The sequence below is a fragment of the Hemitrygon akajei genome, chromosome 16, assembly GCF_048418815.1.
Source record: "Hemitrygon akajei chromosome 16, sHemAka1.3, whole genome shotgun sequence".
Lineage (NCBI taxonomy): Eukaryota > Metazoa > Chordata > Chondrichthyes > Myliobatiformes > Dasyatidae > Hemitrygon > Hemitrygon akajei.
In genome coordinates, this window is record NC_133139.1 from 17,946,816 (window position 1) to 17,970,656 (window position 23,841).

Here is a 23,841-nt window from a genome sequence, read left to right on the forward strand (position 1 = left end):
AAATGGTGTTAAATGCAGTTAGGTATTGATACTTCCCTACAAAATCAGTTTTGGTCTTCATTCATTTTGGAATGGGGGCTAGTATTCATTCATGATTTTTATTATTTGATTCCTGAATGTGGGCATCACTCATAAGGCTGCCAAGTTACTAGGCTTCCTCAGAGGGCAGTGAAACATTGCCTACTTTGTAGGTGTCGAGTCATGTATAAACAAGTTAATGCTACCTCAAGAAAATCAGTAACCAAGCTGGATTTTAAAAGCAATTTTGTGCCAACTTTTTAAATTTCCAGTTATCTTTTAAGCAGAATTTACATTTTGCAACAATCAGAAGCTTCTGCCTTACTAGTCCAGAAACATGACTGTTTCTGTATTGACTATATTTTTACCTGCTTACTAGTGACAATAATCAGTTTTGAAATTCAGGATGAAATTGTGACTGATAAAGAGGTAGTGAATTTAACCCCAGTTAATTTAACTAATTTTATTACATTAGTATATATTGTTAACGTTGACCTTCCGGAATTGTGTACTGACCTAATTTAAAGTAGGATCAGTCAACTGCAGTAAAATTTGAGTTTTAAATTTATTCAAGTTGAATCTGCTTAATACTTTCAGTAAATGGCATTGAGGTACAGTTCAATCAAGAATTAATTGAATGAAGGCCCAAATGAGTAACTTGCGTTTACGTTAATCATTAGTGTGGTAGGTAAACCTTAGAGCAGAATTGTAAAAGATTACCCCTATCCAGTGTATTAGTCTGAAGGTGACTGAGATTCATGATCCAGAATTCAATCATGAAGGCACATATATTTGGGCAATAATTTAATCAAAATCATATTGAAGAGTTGTATGTGGAAATAATATGAATAGTTAAAGGAAGTACAGAACCAGAGTTGGGTTTTACCTTGGTAACATTTGCAGAAGGTTGGAATGGCCTCTGTAGTGTCTAGCCATGGAGTCAAGAGGGAGGTGTGTGTTTAGGTGGTGAGTATCTGGTTTGATTAGTCTCAAATGAGCAAGTTTTAACTTGTCCTATTTATAGAAATTAATATGGGTGCAGGTAAAGTGTAATTAATGTTTTCTGTCTCTTGAAATAAAATGACAATTCTGTGTAATCTTGGTGGAAAAACCAAATTGTAAAACTGTTTTATTTGATTTTTAGGCCAATGCACAATTGATTCGAGAGGTTGATGTAGAGAAAGTAGCATCATTTGGTAGTCCATACGTAAGTGCAATAAAGACTCTGTGGAATGATCCAGGAATACAAGAGTGCTATGACCGAAGACGGGAATATCAATTGTCAGACTCTGCTAAATAGTAAGTACGTGACTTGTTTGGACCATCTTGGATAAAACCAGGATATGTGATCCTCTGAATTTAACCTATAAAGGAGCATCTTTTTAGAGAGGTGTATGTATAATGTAACTTTATATTTGCAAATGTGTTGGTTAATTTTTGTGTCATTTTAAAACAAACTAATGTTTGCTATGAATCATAAATTTGCCAAATAGTGAAATCCAGCATGATGTGGAGTTTTACAAACTTAGATTAGTTCAAAACATACTTTCAATTGTCAGGAATTGGATATTGCTGCCAGACTCTCTTAGACTTCAAATAAAACTTAAATACTATAATTTGATTTTATCTTCAAAATGTACTTAAGAATGAAGACTGTAACCATTAATAATAATTGGTGGCATTCTAAATTTTTAATTCTTGTCATGAATGTTGAGGCACACAAGTACCCAAACTTGTATCTAAAGCTGACGTTTAGAAGTTGCGTTACTCCATTTTCCCTCAAATTCCTACTTCCTGAGGAACCTGCTTCAGTTGGAGTTTCATTAATGCCAGCTGAACTTAAATAGTAATTATGCATGCGTACTTCAATGATTCACCTGTATAATCATCACAAATTAGTTGCTTCTAGCTCCCATCCGTCAGGTAGTAATAACAGTGATCACACAGTTGTAGTATCCATAATCAGGTTCCTTTCTGTTAAGTTGGGCTGCTTTTGGTTCACTTGGAATATTTTGGTTCACTTCTGCATACATGGTGATTTAAATTCAGAAGTCACTCAGAAGATTTCAAATGTGATGGAATCAATCTCAAAACATATCCAAATTGAATAAATATCAGAAAGAATTTATAAAAATTGCATTGGCAGTAGCCAAAAAAGCTATTGCAGTGACTTGGAAATCGGATACATATCTAAGTATAGATCGTTGGAAGAACGAAATTTATGGCTGTATTCCACTTGAAAAAATTACTTATAATTTAAGAGATAAATATGAAACATTTTTGAAAATTTGGCGCCCTTATTTACAAAAGATAGGATTAAATATATAGGTGCTCCGAAGATGAAATAATTGGTTACTTGGGGAAAGAAATAAATATATATACTAAAGTTATTACGAACTCCATGGAGCATGTGGGGACCCTCCAATATCCAGGCATTCCTTTTTTTTTCTTTCTTATTTTTTTTTAATAGGGATGTTAGGGGGGAGGGGTTAAGGGGAGGGGGGCTGGGTAACACCTTTTTTTCATACACATTTATTCTGTAACTATTTGAAAACAATAAAAAAAGTTTTTAAAAAAAGTAATAAAAGGTATCTACTTCCAATAGCAGTAATATTCATTTAAAAGAAGGTGAGTGAATAATTATTGCAACATTATGGTTGGAGAATTTAGTGTTCCTTTTGATACCTGGTTAAAATCTGATTTGTTGAGTTATGCTTGTCTAATCTGGAGATAGCATTTACTCAATGCCTTTAAAGAGCAATGAGATTCATTCTGAATACTTCTGTTGCTACAAGAGGTATTTTGAGCTCTGTGTGAAAGTAAATGCTTTGAATTCTCCCTCCTAAGATGTCTCCATTTAGTCAGTAATTTGGTCTTCTGATTTTGGAAAATATTGAGGCAGTAACAATACAATGCAACTTGCATAATCTTTGCTATCCAGCTAAATGGAAGTCTTTGCAGCATACACAAAATACTGAAGGAACTTAGCAGGCCAGGTAGTACCAGAGTAAGAAGATGTTTCGGGCCTAGACCCTTCATCAGAACTGGAGAAAAAAAAGATGGGAAGTCAGAGTAAGAAATACAAGGTAGTAAATGATAAGTAAAACTGGAGAGGGAAAAGGGTGAAATGAAGAGCTGTGAATTCAATTGGTGAAAGAGATAAAGGGCTAGAGAAGGGGGAATCTGATGGGAGAGGACAGAAGGCATGGAAGAAAGGGAAGGGGTGGAGCACCAGATGGAGGTGACCGGCAGGTAAGGAGATGAGGTGGGGAATGTTGAGGAGGGGGGCATTACTGGAAGTTTGAGAAATCAATGTTCATGCCATCGGGTTGGATGCTGCCCAGATAGAATATAAGGTGTTGTGCCTCACTGTGGCAGTAGAAGAGGCCATGGACTGACATGACAGAATGGGAATGGGTGGCCACTGGAAGATCCTGCTTTTTCCGCCAAACGGAGAGTTGGTGCTCGGTGAAGCAGTCTCCCAGTCTCACCGGTGTTGTACAGGAGGCTTGTGAGTCTGTTGGAGGTGTTCCTGATGTAGACTCCTGTATATCCCAACATAGATTGGGAGCCAACTTCGCCAAGCACCTTTGCTCCATCTGGCAGTAAAAGCGGGATCTTCCAGTGGCCACCCATTTTTATTCTACTTCCCATTCTGACATGTCAGTCCATGGCCTCCTCTACTGCCATGATGAGGCCACACTCAGGTTGGAGGAGTAGGACCTTGTATTCTGTCTGGGTAGTCTCCAACCTGATGGCAAGAACATCGATTTCTCAAACTTCCAGTAATGGGCATCTCCTCCCCCACCGCCATTCCCCATTACTATTTCCCTTCTTACCTTATCTCCTTACCTGCCCATCACCTGTTTGGTGCTTCTTCACCTTCTCTTTCTTCCATGGCCTTCTGTTCTCCCCTATTATATTTCCCCCTTCTCCAGCCCTTCAACTCTTGCACCAATTGGCTTTCTCAGCTCTTTACTTCACTCCTCTACCCCCCCCCCCCCCCCCGTTTCACCTATCACCTTCTACCTTGTATTTCTTCCTCCCCTCCCCCCACCTTCTTACTCTGACCTCACATCTTTTTTTCTAAACTTCTGGTGAAGGAGCCTTGGCCCAAAACGTTGACTGTTTACTCTTTTCTGTAGATCCTGCCTGGCCTGCAGAGTTCCTCTAGCATTTTGTGTGTGTTGCTTGGATTTCCGGCATCTGCAGATTTTCTCTTGTTTGGAAATGAAAGTCTTTATTTCTGACTTAGCTACATGTGTTGCAATTCCCATTCATCCAGTTCCTGGTTTCCTATGTTCTGTTCCACTCACTGCTGCTAATTTCCCATTTCCTGCTAATTTGAGTTTCTCTAATGTTCAAAATTTGTAGTCATTGTGATTGCTACTGCTTTTAAGTAGCCTTTGGATTCCTGCATTAGAAGGGAAAGTCAGTGTGAAATAGATTATACTTATATTGTACCATTATTATTGCATATATCATGTAATTGGATTTTGTATTCTTAGTAGAAGCGGTGTATGTTAAGGGAACTCACCTTTCGCCCATCTGCTCTGAAGTATTGTCAGTGTAGAATTTATTTTTGTATCAGTTCTTTCTCATTCAGAGTAATTTAGAGCAATAATTTGAAATTATTCTGCTTGGCTGAGTGTAGCCATTGAACCAAGACCTCACATTCTTAAAAATCTTGTGTCAGCTATTATGCAATAGTTATTCCATATTAAAATAATTCGTGCAGGTATCTTCAACTTCTCATGAATGAAGTGGTAGCAAGTCATCCTCAATTCTGACGGACAGCCAGAGGAGGATGAGGATTTAGTGAAAATTGTATTTGAGATTATGAAAAGTTAGATAAAATGTCCTTTAGAGCTTCTCAATTTATTTAACATAATACCTTCAAGGTAACAACCAGCTGTGATGGAGTTGGCAAATATGGTTGCTGTTAAACATGTATGTAGGTTAACAGTCCTGAGGGTCAGTTAAATGTATACTCAGACTCTGCATAATGCTACCCCACATAACGCTTATTCATTATAATGTGGTTATTCAATTCTTTATTGAAATTTTTGATAATTACAAGAATTCATTCTAAACAACATTTAAAACTTCTCAAGATCGGCTGCCATTAAGTAAACATTCAGTCAGCCAATGAGAGCACTTTATATGCACTCTGAGCCACTCACAGCCAATCACGTATTAGTTCACGCTCTGCCTTCCCTGTGTGTGTAAATGTTCTTGCTCCTTCGCAAATTTTTTTCACCCATACTGTCTGGAAAACAGCCTGTAACTTGCAGTGAGCACAGTACATCTAAGATGTCTGGGAAAAGCATTAGCATGGATGTGAAACTGTAAGTGATGTGGCATTTGGAAGCTGGTGAGTGTCAGGTTGATATTGGTGCCTCTTTGAAATTGGCTTCATCGACAATCAGAAAAATTATTTTAAAAAATGCATATAAGATAAAAACTTCTGCAGTGATGACCTCAAAGTTATCATCAACGAAGGCTACTTGTTCAAAGAGGCATATGCTTGAAAAAATGGAAAATAGACTATGTATATGGATGGTGACCAAACACAACGTAACATGCCCCAACGCCAGTTGATAGTAATGGAAAAGGCAAAAAGCATCTTCAATCATATTCAAGAAGAAGGTATGTCGGTGACATTCACAGCCAGCGAGGTTGGTTTGGTAGATTTAAACGGTGCAGTAACCTCCATAGCTTACGCTATCTCTGGTGAAGCGGCTAGTGCAGACAGCAAGGCAGCCCAGGATTTTCTTCCGACACTGAAGGCTGTAATCGAAAAGGACGAATTTTTTCCCCAAGCTTGTCTTCAATGTGGATGCATCAGGCCTATTTTGAAAAAGAATACCTTCTTGTACTTCCATCTCCCGATAAGAGAAACGTGCATCTGGGTTCAAGGCTGCAAAGGGCTGGTTAACTCTCTTGCTAGGAGGCAATGCTAAAGTATCACTCTGAAATATTACAAGCAATGAAAGGCATTTTAAAGTCAAGTCTACCAGTGATTTTGAAATCAAACAAAGCCTGGGTGAAGATTGATGTTTTCCAAAATTGGTTTGTTTCACGTTTTTGTCTAGCAATGAAGCGGTATTGTGAGGAACGTGATCTTGACCTTTGTTGGTACTTGATAATGCCGGAGGTCACCCTGAGAATCTTGATACGTTTGGTACCTGCGTTCTTGTAGAAGTGGTTTCCACCCAACACCATTACTCCAATGGATCAAGGAGTAATGATCAAATTTTAAACCTACTACATTAGCACATTCACGCAACTTGTAGAGGAAACAAAAGGTAAAGGCAAACAATCCATCAGACAATTTTGGGAAAACTACAACGTCTTAAAAGCCATGGATAATCTTAGAGCAGCCTAGGAAGAGTAACTTCAAACTGCATAAATGGAGTGTGGAAGAAGATATGGCCAGAAACATGCAATGAAATCTAGGATTTCAGGTAGATCCAGTCATTCAAAACATCGTTGAACTGGTCAGTGTAGCGGGATTAGAGGATATTAATAATAGTGATGTTGAAGAATTAAGGTGTCTGCCTTAATAACAAAGAACTTCAAGAATCGGCAGAGCATCCTGAGCAATGACGACACAGATGGAGAAGTGGAAACACCACAAGAACCCTCACCACAAATTTCCTAAGCACTAGCATCACCCAAATCACACAAATCATGGATCAGTTCATCAATAATGACCCTGACTGGAAGCAAAACAATAAGGTAAAGAGAGGAGCTTCTCTTTGCTCCTGCTGCGATGTGTTGCTGCTCACTGATATACAGGTTAGGCCTATTAGTGTGTTTGTTATTCCATAAGTTACTGTGTATACATAAAATAATATACATCTAGGGTTTTTTTTAAATTTATCGGGCACACCTGTCCATTTATGTAATGTATGCTGACCCTGCATAGAGCTGATTTACATAGCACTTACCACCTCCAAGGAATGCATCCTCAATAAGTGGGGTCTGAGTGTAATCTGGATGTTAGCTGTACAATTGAGAGGTGGGGTAGTCACAGGGAAGTTAGTTTTGTCACCATATTTATTAGTGATAAAGGCAGCTGCTGAGGGAAGCATTTTGGAGCAACCTTGTGTTTTAATTTATTTTACATGTGTTTTTCTCTCTCTTTGCAGTTACCTTAGTGATTTGGATCGTATATCTGATCCTGCCTATCTCCCAACCCAACAGGATGTTCTTAGAGTTCGAATACCAACAACAGGGATCATTGAATACCCCTTTGACTTGCAAAGCATCATATTCAGGTTGGTAGTTTCTAAAAAATATTGTGATTTTAATGTAATATGGTTATTTTTGAACTAAAGCTAGTTCAAATCCATATCTAAATATTTTTAAATTCAAGGACGATTTATAAACTAAGTCATCTTTAATAATAAAGTTTTTATTTGTAGCAGTTTGGAAATATTGCTGTAAAACTTGTAGTTCAAATAAGTAGGGCAAATTAAAATTAGGTCATTTGATAGTATTTTTGGTCTATCTCTGCAAGACATCATTTGTCAAACTGGTAGGTTGACAGGTACTGAACACAGGGACTAAGTGAACTTGCACCACATCTTTTTCTTTACCAAAACAGTTACTATTTGAAATTCCCTTTGACTTTAATGTTCTTCAGGTATTAGCTTTCAGTCTACATTTTGTTTCTCAGAAATGTTTTCTTGTCAGGTAAAGGTGGTATCATTAATCTGCCATCTTTTATGTTCCTCTTCAATGAAAATAGGTTGACGGCATTTTAAAGTTATTTTGTAAATGTCAGAATAGATAATCCTTTGACCCCTATTTAAATAGTACTTGAAAGAAAAAAATATGCAGGACCTTAAACCAGATTTTGAATCTTTCTGCTGTCCTTTTGAATCCACACTCAAAATTTTTAAAATAACCAATCCTTTCTATAATATAAAATGCAAATTACTTACAGCATAAAATGCATAAATATATTTTTAGGAAGAGCTAAAACATTAGAAACCATAGTATTAAATAACCTTTTTGTAAATGGTGATTATCAGCATCGTGGTAAAATGATACATTTTTAAATATATGCACATCACTACATCACCTCTGCCTTCCAAAAAATTTTGAACACTAACTCCCCTGCACACTTCCACCCCTCTGTTCTACATTTGGTCTTGTGCATTGCCAAAATCTCAATCAGTCCTTGCCCCATTTAACTTTTGTGTGATGCACAAGATCCATCATATTCTTTATCCTTGCCTATTACAATATCTTTTTGGCTTACCATAATCTGATTGCCTGCTCGTGAGTCATTAGGTTTTGAGAAACTCACTGTGACTTTCTGATCCATGTTTTATTCAATCGTGTCCAAAGTTCTTAGCTCTCCTTGGAATTTTGATTACCTTAATTAATTTTTCTCCCTTGAAATAGACAATCATTTGGGTATATTACATCATTTGTTTGATAATATTCAAACCACCCTTGCATCTGACACACCAATAAGCTATGAGATGAGATAAAATAACATTTTTCATGTTGTAAATTGATTTAAAATATCTTAAGCCACTTATAAGTGTAACAGATCTCCAATTATGCTTCCATTCGGCAGTCAGCATTCATGATGTGGTCTCCTGTACACTAGAAAAACAGACTGAGTGAAAGCACTTGCTTTCGCTTTGCAAAGGCATTTTAGATAAGCCAGTTATCTTAACACTTCAGTACTTAATCCCAATTTTGCTCTGACCTATCTGTTTGTGACGTCTTGTATCATTGTAATGTAGCTCAATGTAAACTTGAGAAAAGGGACCGACCGTATCTTCTGTCTGGGCATGTTGAAGTCTCTAGGTTTGTATTGAACTGTACAGCTTCAAGTCATTTGCATTCTCTCTTTCAATCTGACCTAGCTGTTTATTTCATTATTCATTTATAATACTGATTTATATTTTCTCTCTCCATTAATGCAGCCTGATAAACTGACTTGTGTCATAGCCCTGCATTTTGCAGATTTTAAGTTACCTCTTTGCTGTTCTCAGTCTTTAAATGCCTTCATTTCATAGTTATTTATTCTCTGCTCTTCTTGCTATTAACTTCAACCCTGGGCTCAAGCTGTCAGAGCTACTTCTGTATTTAGCCCTTTCTCACCCTTGCTGTTTAGCATCTGAATTGTTTCATCAATAATCTGTTTTTATACCAGTGTTGCTGCTTTTCCAGTTAAAAAAAAATTCATGGTCAACATCTTCCTGGCCTCTAATCTGTTACGTTGTTAGGTATTGAGTTTTGTTTCACTAAAATTTATTATTATCAAAACTCCCAACAGTACAATCACAGTCTACTTGATCTCCATCACAACAAATCTGCAGTCCCTGAAATTAATGTGGTTATCCTAAAGTAGGCTTCCCTTTATGGCAAGAAGTACACAGTATTCGGGTGCAATTGGAAGAAACAAGACTTGCTTACTCTTGTAATGAAACCTTTTGCAATACTGACTAGCATACTATTTGCACTCCTTCCGTGATTTGTGCACCATAACACCTAGGTTCCTTTGAATGTGAACATCAGCCAATCTTTCAACTTTAAAAAAAGTTCTACTTTATTGTTTGGTGTCAGAATTAGGAAACCTCAATTTTTCATTTCATCTACATATGTGCCAACCTATCAGGTTATCTGTTCCTCAAAACTTTTTTACATCCTCCTGCATAATGTTATCTATTGTCAACAGACTAGGAAATGATCCCATTTGATCCCCTCATCCAGAAGCTGTTGACAAAGATTTTGAAAAATTGAGGCTTAAGCACCAAATGCCCTGGTACCCACTTGTATCAGCTTGTCACTTTGAGAATGATGCATTTATTCATAATAAGCAATTTTAAACAAGGTATATAAAATCCTGGACAAAACTCGTATTAACCAGCAGTGATCTTTGCTCTCCTGTATGCTTCTGAAGCATGGGCTATCAATCACAGGTATCCAAAAGCACTGAAGATCTACCAGCAAGGTTACCTCTGTAAAATTCTCCAAAACCACTGATAGGTTAAGCTTTCTGCCCCAGGCCAACACCCCTGTAATCAAGGCCTTCGTTACATTCATTCAGATGCAACAGGTCAGCTATGTTCATATGCTTAATAGCGGACCTCCTAAATAAACCTAGTTCCAAGCTTTCCATGCACCATCTTTCAAGCACCTCGTGTCCCATTTGTCACAGTGCCTGTGGGTTCCACATCAAATCACCTCAGAATCCATAGAACTGGAGCTGATGTCAGTCCTCCTTGATCACAAAGAGCTACCTAAGTCACTGGTGGTATGTGCCCAGATACATCCAGTGAACAGCTGTTTTTTGTTTATATGGCACCACATCACCTCATAGGCTCTTGTTATATTCACATTATCATGCATTTGCATATGATTACTCTCAGATGGTTTTTTGTATTTCTTTTGCTAATTTAGTAATTAAAATAATTAATGCCAGCTATTACCATTGGTATAGTGATTTCCAATTCAAAATTATGATGGATTAGCCCAAAAAGTTCCTTATCCATAGCAGAAATATTTGGTTTTTTTCAGAGAGTTTGGTTAAGTGCAGTTTGGTAAGGAGAGCCTTTCACCTGTACAGTGGTTAATCCTGGTAGCTCTTGGAGAGTACGTAATTTTTTTTTTGTAGCTTTGCTGATAAACAGCACCATTTTCCAATAGAACATTTCATCCCCTGATGCACAACTGTTGACTAAGATTTTGAAAAGTTTGGACTTAAGCATACCATCAGATAGTACAAAAATTTAAATATATAGAACTAAACAGAATGTTAAGAATTTTTTACCATTCATATGAACTGGCTAGCTTGTTTCCACCTTGCAAACAGAACATCGTAAGTTGTTTATCTGCATTGTTTTCATCATCCTCGAACTTCTTTCACTACTTCCACCTGTCTACTCTCATTTTGTATGTAAGTTTAATTACAACCTTAAACACTAAATCTAGAAACCGGTTCTACTTCACTGTTTATAAGTTTCCCATATACTCAATTTCTGTCTTTTTATATTTTATATATTTTCTTTATATATTTTTTATATTTAATTTTTTTATCTGTAGTGCTCAATGAAACAATTTACTAAAAACAGACCTATTCTTGTGTTTCTGTCATAGTTTTTGTATTGTTATAATACAATACCTAACTTTTCAGAAGTTATTTTGTATTTCTTCACACCCATGAGTTTACTTTGTGCCCTTTCTAAGACCTCAATATTCTAGTTCTTAGCCCAATGTTGCATTGACATTTAAAACCTTATAATTTTTTCAGCAAGCTATTCTTTTATGTCTATTAATGAATGGAACTAGCAGGTTTTTTAAAACAGATCTTTGTCAGCAATGAAAAACGAATAGTGAGTTTTGAATAATGAGGAGGTTCTAAAAAATTGCCAGTAAATAAGATCTGTTTTTATTATTTTTCAGGAAATAAGTATCAGTAAGAAATGCTAGTAGAGGTGTTACTGAACCTGCAAACTGATAAATCTGAAAGATCTGATCATGTACATCCTGGTATTTTGCAAAAATTGACTCTTGAAGTGGTGGATTTCTCAGTTTTTATTTTCCATAATTTTGTAGAATCTGGAATAATTCTTACCCACCAAAAAGTCTTAAAAAAATCACCTCACTATTTAAAAGAGAAAACAACAAACTACTAACTTGTTAATCTACTATCAGTAGAATGAAAAATTCTTAATCTGTTATAAAGAATGTAATTTCAAGATGGTTAAAAATAATGACTTGCGCAGAATCAGTGTAGATTATTGAAAGAAAAGAGATGTTCATTTGGTTGAGGTCTGTGAAGATGTATTTAGTGGCATAGATGAGCAGGAACTAGTGCATTTGGATTTATTGGGGCTCAAACAGGTAATTGGTGAGTAAGTTGAGTGCACATTGGGAATTATACTGGTGTGGATTAAGATTTAAAAACAAAATGTTGGAAATACAGGTCACTCCGCAGTGGTGAACAGAGAAACAGTTAACATTGTGAAAAAGGAACATTTGTTTAAGTAGTAAAGAAGGCAGGGAGAGGAGGATGAGTAGATGAAGAAAATTTCAGTGCTGATTGGAGTTGGTTAATTAAAAGCAGAATATAAATAAAGTGGTCTTTTTCAAATTGGCAAATTGTAGTTATTTTTTGCACTCCAAAATGTTAAGCTAATTGAAAGGAAAACAAGACAGCTGGGAATACGAAACTAACTTCATTTTTACTTTAGCGAGGTGCGTACATATGACATGGTAGCATCATAACATATATAATTCACTTATTTTTTACAGGAATTAGTTAGTTAAACAAACAAGAATGCTTAATCAAACAATATATTTACAATATTGTACAAATACTAAAATATTAAATACTCAACAGTAGTAACTGTTTCTTGGGGCTCAGCTGGTCATTTTCTAGATGAACAATATGGCCAATTGGACCATATATAACTTAAGTATTTTGGAATGTGAATAGTGATTTCAATGTGCAGAAGTTTCAAGGTGATGCAAAGGGTTTCAGTCTAGAGAAATTTGTACTTGTGCCCATCAGTACAAAAAGAAACAAAAATACTGAGTATTTAGTAAATTAAGAGAGATTGGGAAATGTTGATGCACAAAGGTACATGATGTATTTGCACACAAACCACTGCTAATTTATCGGTACAGCAGCCAATTAGGAGGGCAGATATACCTTGGCCTTCGTTGCTGGAGGATTTGAGTATAAGACTAAAGATGCCTTGCTACAATTTTAAGAAGTCTGAAATAACCACATTATTTCCCTTTTACGAGAACTGGAGTCACAAACTCAAATTAAGTTGTAGGCCATTTTCCTCTGTTTAAAGAGAAAAATAGTCACAATGTTTTTGAATCGCAAAACAGGCTCGAGAGCTGAATAGCCTACTCCTGCTATTTCTTCAGTACATTTTGTGTTTTCTTTTTAGAATGGTGGATGTTGGAGGTCAGAGGTCCGAACGAAGGAAATGGATACATTGCTTTGAAAATGTGACATCAATTATGTTTTTAGTGGCACTTAGTGAATACGATCAGGTTCTAGTAGAATCTGATAATGAGGTATGTATACTTTTAAGAATCCATGTTCCACCCAATTGGATTTGAAGATCAAAATGTGTTAAATGTTGACTGTTAATTTCTATTATTGAAAATACTTTTATAGCTTATGAAAATGTAAAACAGTATGTAAAAATCCATGAAAATAAGCATGGTGGTGCCAGTAACTTTTCCTAATTGTATATTTAAATAAAAAAGAAAAGGTTTTTTTGTGTAGTTCTAATCATACTAGTACTATAGACACCCTCCACATTGCAGGGACTTGCATTCCTAAAAAAGAAAAGGCCATATTGGGATTTTCTTTAGTGTGAAGCCACATCACTGCATATGTGTAAAGAAGTACGAGATGAAAGCATAAATTTGGTGTTGAATTATTTACTTTTATTCACACAAATTCCATGGGAGTAAATTTTATTCTAAGCTCATATTTTTGGATAATGATTTCTAAAATCTATTAGAATTAATTTCTGTAATTCAGCAACAGGAATGAGAGGGCTGCCTGTACTCTAGTTTTGTAAAAATAACTATTTACTTAAAATTTTTGATTTGAAAAAAAATGTTGCAAAAGAAATTTGGTATCAAAGCTTGTATCAGAGTAAAGCATCACAGTAATTAGTGTAAGCAGAAATTTCAGTTATTTTTGGTGTACCTTTCAGAATTTACTCAAGTAAATCTCTTTCCAGAATCGAATGGAGGAAAGCAAAGCTTTATTTAGGACGATAATCACGTATCCCTGGTTTCAAAACTCTTCAGTCATTCTGTTTCTTAATAAGAAAGATCTTCTGGAAGAAAAAATAATGTACTCCCATTTGGTTGACTACTTTCCAGAGTTCGATGGTGAGTAAATGTATTGTTGGATATCATTTTTTCTTGTGAGCTGGAGAACAATTAGGAAAGAGCCTTGAATGAGGGATGAAGTATTTGAGTTCAGTTTACTCCCAGTGATATGCATACAATAGCTTATGGACAGCGAAATACTGTGTGTTCCATTTAATTTGGGTCCTCAGTTAATCAGAGCTGCCACTTATTTGGGATATTATGTGGCTTAACTGGGCAGAAGATTGTTATCGAACAGTTTCTTACTAGTGTTAGTCACCTGCACTTGTGTGGTGGCCATTAGATACGACACTGTGCTTAGAGTAAACAGTTTTTAACCGCTCACTGCAGTTTCAAACATTCAGGCTTGGAGATGTTAGTACCGGCTGGGAGTGAAGCTGAAACAATTTCAGTACTTCTCTAAGTTGGGAACAACCAAAAATTTGAAGGATTTGGCAATCATCTCGAATGTTACAGTGAAAATGAAGCTTTTGAGGATGCAATTGTGGACTGTATTATATGAAGGAAGTCCATTATCTGCAGTAGATGTGATGATTTTGTTCATTTACAGTCAAAAGAGTGCGAAGTGGATAAATTCCACTGTTGAGTATTAGGAGCTAATATAGTTTTATAGTGCTGTAGTAATAGTTGCGTTTTAATTTGTTTTGTATTTCATTAAAATACATTATTTGTTACTCATTTTGTCTTTTTATACCTTTTCATCTATTTCCTTGAAACCTCAACTAACGGACAGCTGTTTAATTGAGCCAAATTGTACTGGTTCCAGTATGTTCCAATTAACCAAAATCTACTGTATTCTACTGTGTTGCAAATGTTGTATGGTAGAATAGAAACCATAGGAAAAATGGCAAAAGTAGCCTGCAGTGATACGATTTAGCTGCATATACTTAAGCTACGTCCGCGCTAGACCGGATAAATCCATAACCGAAGCCTTTTCTCTTCATTTTTACCCTCCATCCACACTGCAGCAGCATTTTCCTCCTCTGAAAACAGAGATTTTCTAAAACACCCTCTAGAGTGTTTAAATTTGAAAACGCTGCTTGGGCAAGAGTAGTGTGGACGGGGTAACCGGAAATTTCTAGAAACACTGTCATGACGTGCCGGAACAGATGGCGGCATTTCACTGTTTTCCTGAACGCAACCCCCACACGAACTTAACAGTTTCAGAACAGATGGCCACGAGACTGAAGCCAGAAGAGTTCGAAATGTACTCACCAAATACTTTGACCCATAACTTACTGAATAAATAAGTATACTCGCTTTGCCCTGTTTTCTGTACTTGCTTGTATGAAGGTGGTTTACCTATTTATGCAAGCACTTCTCTGACAATAGATGTGTAACAGCCTACTGTAATATTGTATGGAAATACAAGATAACACTGATGCAGACATGTTTTATACATTTAACAGGGTGCTTTATTAATGCAACAGAGTTAGTTAGTTTTTCAATGATCAGCATCAGCCAGGTCATACTGTCCGTGAACTCCCCATTGGTTGCCTCCATACGCTCCAGTATTTGTTTTTTTAGTTTTAAGTCCTCCTGCGCAAGAGCCAACAGCTATCCATCGTTTGGCAATTTAGTTTTAAGTTTTTCTAGTCTGTAACTGCACAAACGCAGACTTTCACTGCGAGATTCGACACCAAACATGTCGCCTGTTTTCTGTAGATGTGTCCTGCGCATGCCCAGTAGGAGGAGATACGCCTAAATACCCATTTTAATGTGGACGGAGGTATTTTCAAAAACGCTTGGTGTGGATGCCTATTGTTTTTCTGCGAAACCGGCGTTTTCAAAATTATCAGGTCTAGTGTGGATGTAGCCTTAGTAGAATGAACATTGTGCACTATTCAAAGATTAAGATTAGCTCTACTTGTCACGTGTACATCAAAATATACAGTGAAATGTTTGTGTCAATGACCAGTGCAGTCCACAGACATACTGGGGGCAGCCCACAGGTGTTTCCATGCCTTCGACATCAAAATAGCACGTCTTCAATTTATGAACCCTAACCCATATAGCTTTGGAATGTGGGAGGAAACCAGCACACACATAGGAATTAAAACAGTTGGCTGTTATTGCACACAGGTTGTGACTGACCCCATCAAGTCTGTGCTGAACTTGAAGGAAATGTTGGTTTGTTTCCTGCTTTTACCTGTCTCCCTACCATATTTATTTTCAAATATTGAATTGCTTTGAAGATATTTAAAGTTTAAAGTTCAAGATCAAAGTAAGTTTATTATCAAAGTACTTAAATGTCACCATATACAGCTTTAAGATTCATTTTTTTGTGTGCATACACAGTACAGCCAAGAAACAGTAGAATCAATGAATGATCGCACCCAACTGTGTGGCTTCATCGTAGGTGTTCAGCGAAACAGTCTCCCAGTCTGCGTTGGGTCTCACCGATATAATTAAAATGTGTGGCCACTGTGAGACCCTACGCAGACTGGGAGACCGTTTCGCTGAACACCTACACTCTGCCAGAGAAAGCGGGATGCCCCAGTAGTCACACATTTTAATTCCACGTCTCATTCCCATTCTGATAATGTCTATCCATGGCCTCCTCTACTGTCAAGATGAAGCCACACTCAGGTTGGAGGAACAACACCTATATACCGTCTGGGTAGCCTCCAACCTGATGGCATGAACATTGACTTCTCTAACTTCTGTTAATGCCTCTCCTCCCCTTCTTACCCCATCCCTGATTTATTTATTTTCCCCCTTCCCCTTTATGTTCTCTCTCTGCCCATCACTGCCTGCTCTCCATCTCCCTCTGGTGCTCCCCTCCCCCTTTCTTTCTCCCTAGGCCTCCCGTCCCATGATCCTTTCCCTTCTCCAGCTCTGTATCCCTTTTGCCAATCATCTTTCCAGCTCTTAGCTTCACCCCACCCCCTCCGGTCTTCTCCTATCATTTCGCATTTCCCCCCTCCCTCCTGCTTTCAAATCTCTCACTATCTTTTCTTTCAGTTAGTCCTGACGAAGGGTCTCGGCCCGAAACATCGACAGTGCTTCTTCCTATAGATGCTGCCTGACCTGCTGTGTTCCACCAGCATTTTGTGTGTGTTGTAGAGACGTTCGAAATGCAAGTAGCTGATGGGTGGTGCCGTACCCCAACCCCTCTTTCAAACCTGTCGAAAATATGCACATTGTTATCAAAGGAATGTCCTTTAGGTGTAGATATACAGCTGAGTCTTGATCAGAGGTGTTAACCCTCCTATGTTGGGCCATTTGTTTGTGAAGTGGTTGTTTTGCCTCGCCAATATACAGATCTATGCAGTTCTCATTGCATTGGATAGCATATACAATATTGCTCTGTTCACGTTTGGGTGTAGGATCCTTAGGAGGTGCAAGTTTCTGTCTGAGTGTGTTTATAGGTTTGAAAAACACAGGGATTTGGTATTTATTGAAAATCCTTCTGCATTTCTCTGAAATTGCAGCTACAAGCTGAAAAATCCATCCCTGAACAGAGTGGATGGGATATGACAATATGTCCTAACATTTCTAGCCCTGCATCTCCAAAAAGTTCACACCTCCATTCATGCAAAGATAAGACTAGTGACCCTCTCCTTACTTCTAAACTCTTAACTCATGTGATTGCTATATCTTTAAGCAACTCAGAGTGTATAAGCCGGAAGACTACCCACCGTGGATCAGAACTGAAGAAGCCTCTCAGATGAGTGATGAAACATCTTCCAGACAACATAGCAAGTCCAGTTGCCTTGATTTACTACTACTTAATGTATAATGTCCTAGATGACTGAGAACCTTCATAGATGTCAGATGTAGCTTGAGAAACTTAACCAGTTCTTTCACTTTGTGATTGGTATGGTTGAGCATATTTTATTTGAATAATAAGCATTAGCTCCATCCCTACACAATATTCAAAAAACAGTTGATTCCTGATCAACCTTTTGCTAAGGCATGCAGAATATCTTTGTTCTAGATTAAATTTACCATCTACTAACAAGTTTAAGTTAGCCACAAACTCATCCTTGTATTTGAATTATAAATAATTTAGACAAAAAAAGTAGCTGGTCTGATTAGCATGTTTGGAAAGTGTGTTGGTTAAGCCACATTTGGAATACTTCTGGTCCCTGCCTTATAGGAAGGATGAGAAGGTTTGGGAGAGGATACAGAAGAAGTCTATTAGGATGTTGCCCAGATTAGTTAGTATGGATCACTGATAACATCTTCTCTTTCCTGATGGTCAACACAGGTGTACCTCAAGGATTCATGCTTAGCCCATTATTCTACTCTTTGTACATATATAGGCATCCGTTAGTCTCATGAGACCATGGCTTTGCGCCTTGGAAGGTTTCCAGGGCGCAGGCCTGGGCAGGGTTGTATGGGAGACTGCAGTTGCACAAGCTGCAAGCCTTCCCCTCTCCACGCCACCGATGTCCAAGGGAAGGGCACGAGGACCCAAGCATCTTGGCTGCCGGTGTCGTCGCAGAGCAATGTGTTGTTAAATGCCTTGTTCAAAGACACAACATGCTGCCTCAGCAGAGGCTTAAACCAGTGGCCTTCAGATCACTAGACCGATGCCTTATCCACTAGGCCAAGCACCAACACACTTTGTACACATCACTTTGTATTTCTATGTGAAGTGACAGAAATATCATTTATAAATTGTTTGTAATTACATCATTGTTGCTAGTAAAATCTAAAATTAAAATGAGGGGGCATACAGGAGAGAGAGGTAGATCAGCTGGTTGAGTGGTGTCATGACAACCTTGCATTCAACTTCAGCAAGAACAAGGAATTGATTGTGGTCTTAAGGAAGAGAAAGTCGAGAGAACACCCACCAGTCCTCATTAAGGAGTCAGCATGGGAAAGGATGAGCAGCTTTAAAATTCCTGATGATCTATCATGGACGCAACACGGTGATACAACCATAAAGAAGGCATGCCAGTGGCTCTACTTCATTAAGAGTTTGAGGAGATCTGGTATCTCACCAAAGACTTGCTGATTTCTGCAAATCTTGTACAAAGAAGAGCATTCTGACATCACAGCTTGGTACAGAGATTCTGGTGCACAGGATCGCAAAAGGCTGTGTAAGATGTTAGACTCAGCCAGCTCCATCATGAGCACAGCCCTCTTCACATGGAGGAGGTCTTCAAGAAGCAATGTTTCAAGAAGGCAACATGCATCATTAAGAGGCCTCGCCATCTGGGGCAGGCCCACTTGTTACTTCAGTCAGGGAAGAGATACAGGAATCTGAAGGCCCCTATTCAGCGATTCAGGAACAGCTTATTCTCCTTCATCAAATTTGCAAATATTACCTCATTCCATTTTTTGCGCTATTTATTTTGTAATTAATAATAATTGTGTCTTTATACTGCTTCTGCAAAAGAACAGATTTCACATTTAAGACAGTGGCAATAAACCTGATTCTGAAAAGGGTTTGAACCAGAAGGATTGGTTGGACAAACTTAGATTGTTTTCTCTGGAGAGCTGGAGGCTGAGGAACAATCTGATAAAAGTTTCTAAGATTATGAGAGGTGTAGATGGAATAGATGGTCTTTTTCCCCCAGGATGGAATAATTACATATTAGAAGCCGTAGCTTAAGGTGAGCCATTGAAAGTTCAAAGGAGATTTGTGAGGCGAGCTTTTGTTTTGCACAGTGCCTGAATGCGATGCCTGGAAAAGTGGTGGAAGCAGATATGAAACCAACATTGAAGAGGCATTTCGAGAGGCATTTTAACAGAAAGGAAGAAGTAATCTAGACTGTGTGCAGTTTAAAGGGCTTGCTACTGTGCTGCACTATTCTGTTTTATATATACGCGCTACCTTTTCTTGAGTGACTGATCTATGTTTTCATTGTTTGTGATGGTACAGGTCAATTCCAAGCTATTTCTTTTTTAGTTCATAAGATGGAAACTGCATTAATGTTGGCACAATACTTAACTGCTGTTCTAAAAATATTTCTATGCAGTACTTTACTGGTTAGTAAAATTATATGAAGGGATGCAGGGGACACGAGTCTTTGGCAGCGAGATTAGATGGGATACTGAAAGTAGAGTTCATATGCACAAGTGCATGTATACGCAGTTGCAATGAAAAACTTGCAGGAGCTTCAACGGTACATAGCATCATGTAAGCAGCACTCAAGAAAAACATTGAGTACAATTCTTTTACAAGTAAATACAATTTTAACAAAAAAAAGTCCATTTTAGTGCAGTGTCAAAGTGACCTATATTGATCTTGTAAGCTGACTCAGTGTCATCTGTGATTTGTCTACCAATAAGTGTCATTGGCAGACTTGAAGATGGCATTGGAGCTGTGTGTAGACACAAGTCATGTGTGAGTAATTGTCTTTGTGAAAGGCATCTTAAGATATTCTGAAAAGTTAGTTTATTGCACAGAATGGTGGACCAATAGATGGCATAATAGGTTATAAGCGCGAGATTCTGTAGTTGCTGGAAATCCAGAGCCACAGCCACAGAATGCTGGAGGAACTCAGCAGGTCAGTCAGCACCTATAGGAAAGAACACAATCAACATTACATAATGAGACTGAAGGGTCATGGCCTGAAACAATGACTATTTATTCATTTGCTTAGATGCTTCCTGACCCAGCTGAGTGCTTCCATCATTTTGTGGGTATAACAAGATTATATTGTTTCCTGAGATTAATTGTCAATATAATCTTTTAAAATGCTACACATGGGAAAGAATAACTATCTTCACTAGCAAGTTATGGATGTTCAGTGTTACATATCCTCTATTTTTATTTTGGTCATTGATCCCTGTAAATCATGAAAGGGTTAGCACTTTAATTAAACCTGACTACTTTTACAAAGCTACTTTTATAACTGAATCTTCCTGATGCTGTAGGATCAGTGAAACATTCTTTTGTATTGAGGATATCACTAAGTGCATGGACTGCTATGTTGTCCCTCCTGATAGAACCTCATATCCATATTTGCCATAGTGTTGATCATATAGATGTTAATGCATGGAGAAGCAGTTCCCAATCATGCAGCTGGTTGCAGGAGAGCTATTTGCATATTAGAGAAGTAAGTAAGACCACAATAGCTCAGCTCTCCATAGTTGGAAATATGAAAGCAGCTATTTAATTGAGATTGAATTACTGAGCTGACTAAACATATAAGCGTTTGATGGACAAGCTAATCACTATATTTGTGGCATATGACCATTGTTTCTTCATAAACTTGTAGATGTTACAAAGACAATTGCTCTTTTTCTTTGTTTGCTTATAGGTCCACAAAGAGATGCACAAGCTGCCAGAGAATTCATTCTGAAGATGTTTGTTGATCTGAATCCAGATAGTGATAAAATCATCTATTCTCACTTCACATGTGCCACAGATACAGAGAACATACGTTTCGTTTTTGCTGCCGTCAAAGATACAATCCTACAACTGAATCTGAAGGAGTACAACTTGGTCTGACCTGACCAAAGCAGTAAAGAATGGAAATAAGAAATTTTAAACCATAATGATCGCAATTGTTATGATCTGTGAAGTTTGCAAACTGCTAATTGTCATCCTGGATACTTGTCTTTGTGCGTCCACGGAGTTGTAGCTTCTTTAAAAAAAATACGAAAATTGTTTTATTCAACAGTGCAGGGTGGGGAGGGACAGGGGACACAACATTTTTAAAGTGCATCTTTTTGGTGCCAATCTACATTTCCATTTTTTCAAATATCACTTAATAACTAGCTGTATAACAGATAGTTGGCTTAAGCTACAATCTCTTTAATGCTTGTTCAAACAAAAAAATAGCAAGTGTTCTTCCACTTGCCAAATCAAAATGCAATGCCACTCCCTCTTCATGCTTTTTTGGTTGTGCTGGCCTTCTGCTGTCTGATCACAGATATACTCTGTGGTGCGAAGTGGTGATGTTTCAGAACTCTGTCTTACAGAAACAAGGGCATCACTTGCTTAATTGATGTACTGTTTCTGGTTTTTTTTTTCCTGATCAATGAGAAAGTATTGATACTGTGATTTATTTTTTTGATTTTTTTAAAAATAAATTATTGATGTTATACATATAGTTTGCTACTTGCTGTACTTCAGCCATGGACTACAAAGATGGGAGCTCACTAAGCAATTTCATCTTGAGCAAATATCATGGGGAAAACTGGGGGTGGTGGGGCAAATTTGCTCAAGTGCTTAGAAACCTGAGATGTGGAAATAATGATTACTTGGCAAATAAATGAAGCCAAATCTAGTATAAAGAAATAAGTGTATTTATCTAATTTATGGACCAGTATATCTAGGCTTGATTTCAGGTTAGAATGTTTCTGTATTAATTGGTTTACAGATGCTTACCTGTTGCCAAACTTCGATTTTTTTTAAACTGCTGTACACTACAGTAGCAGGTTATGGAATTTTTTTAGGATGACTTGCTAAACTAAAGTAAGTTGACAGTTTATGCTAATTATAGCTAGATGAGGGTTTTTAACCTTGAAAGTTTTTAATAGAAGGATAGTTTTATGCAGTCAGGTACTTTTTACAGAATCTTTTTTTTTTAATAGGTATATCAGGCTTTGAAAAGAAAACCTCTGTTTTATAGGAATGCAGGTGCCAAGAAAGTTGCACTACACAGCTCTTAATTTGTGATTTCTCTGTACAAAAGTGAAAGGATGGCTTTTATACATGCTGCACAGTGCCATAACTATAATGTACCTTACATTTTTAAGTTCTGACCTCACCAAACGAATATCAAGACTGCTTTGTAATAGTAATAATTGTCAGTGGTCCTGATATAAATGCTACATCTCACAGTGGTGATTTGGTACAGGCCATCTCCGGGTTATGAGTGCCCAAATTATAGTCACCCCTATATACGAGCTCCCATAATACTAAATTCAATAGTCCAACGTGCATGCATACATTTGTTCTTACGAACAGCAGAATTAGTTTCCTCTCTCTCACCACTTTCAGTAATTGTTTGTTACCAGTGTTTAGTGCTTTTGATGCTGTTCATTCATACTGCGGAGGTGTGGTTACAATATTGATGAGTTTTGTGTATTTCCTGATTTGTGGGGAAAATTGACTAAAGGGCATCTGTAAAAATGTATCTCATGTATCCCGTTTGTTACTCGGGGACGGCCTGTATAGCAGAATATGGCATGTTCAGAAGTGTGTGCGCTTTTTAAATTCCTTATGCAGCTGAAAATGTATTTTTCCTGCATTCAAATTATTTTGCTGCTCCCTACTCTATGATAGTATAGTTAAGTTTAAGTAAGCCTCTGACTTGTAGTTCTCGCTGTCACCATAGGAAGTGGCCTGTCATTTGCTCTTGAGTTTTTGGCCAATGATAGGGCACCAGATTCAACATTGTGGTGAATGATATATATGGATCTTTTCGCACTAAACAACTGGGATAGAATGAATTAGAGTAGCAAAGGCATAACATTTTGCATTTTATTGTTCAACTATAATCCAAGAAATGCTTTCTCAAGTATTGCTGTCAGTTCAGAAGTATAGCTGTAGATAATAGGCTTTGTTGTATTTTTTAATGGAATGCAGATTGATGATTCAGAATTAAATAAATCTGTTTGTTATTATTTCAAACATGGCCGGAAGTGTAATTTGATAAGCAGTGATATATGGAATGAGTCATCGTGAGAATGCCATTGTAACTACAGAATAGTTTATTCATATTAAGTTAGGTTAAAACAGTGCAGGCTAAAAATTTTGATTGACGGAAATATATTGTAACGGGTGGCAGCCAGTGTAGATCTGTGTGACACTTTTTTCAGTTTTTAAAAAAAGTAATGCTTGATCTGAGTATTAAAATTAATTATCTGGAATTATAATAGTGCTATTTTTGGTGAAATTTGAAGTTTTTCTGCAGTTGCATCAAATTTAAATTTACTGTTCCTTCCAAAAAGTTTCTCTTAAAATAAATATACCATATCAGAATGAGTGAAGAGAATAAAAAGAGCACCATCAAA

At 37.3% G+C, this 23,841-nt stretch overlaps 1 protein-coding gene across 1 annotated transcript in view; it reads left to right on the top strand.

Annotated features, from left to right (window-relative positions):
* LOC140739788 (guanine nucleotide-binding protein G(q) subunit alpha) overlaps positions 1-23,458 on the top strand; it is a 123,398-nt gene extending 99,940 nt beyond the window's left edge. Inside the window, exons 3-7 of the mRNA XM_073068312.1 lie at positions 1,163-1,317; positions 7,173-7,301; positions 12,954-13,083; positions 13,764-13,917; positions 21,138-23,458. Of these exons, the coding sequence (XP_072924413.1) occupies positions 1,163-1,317; positions 7,173-7,301; positions 12,954-13,083; positions 13,764-13,917; positions 21,138-21,328 (759 nt within the window). The 3' untranslated portion in view covers positions 21,329-23,458. The remainder of the gene's footprint in view (positions 1-1,162; positions 1,318-7,172; positions 7,302-12,953; positions 13,084-13,763; positions 13,918-21,137) is intronic.
* The last annotated feature ends 383 nt before the right edge of the window (positions 23,459-23,841 follow it).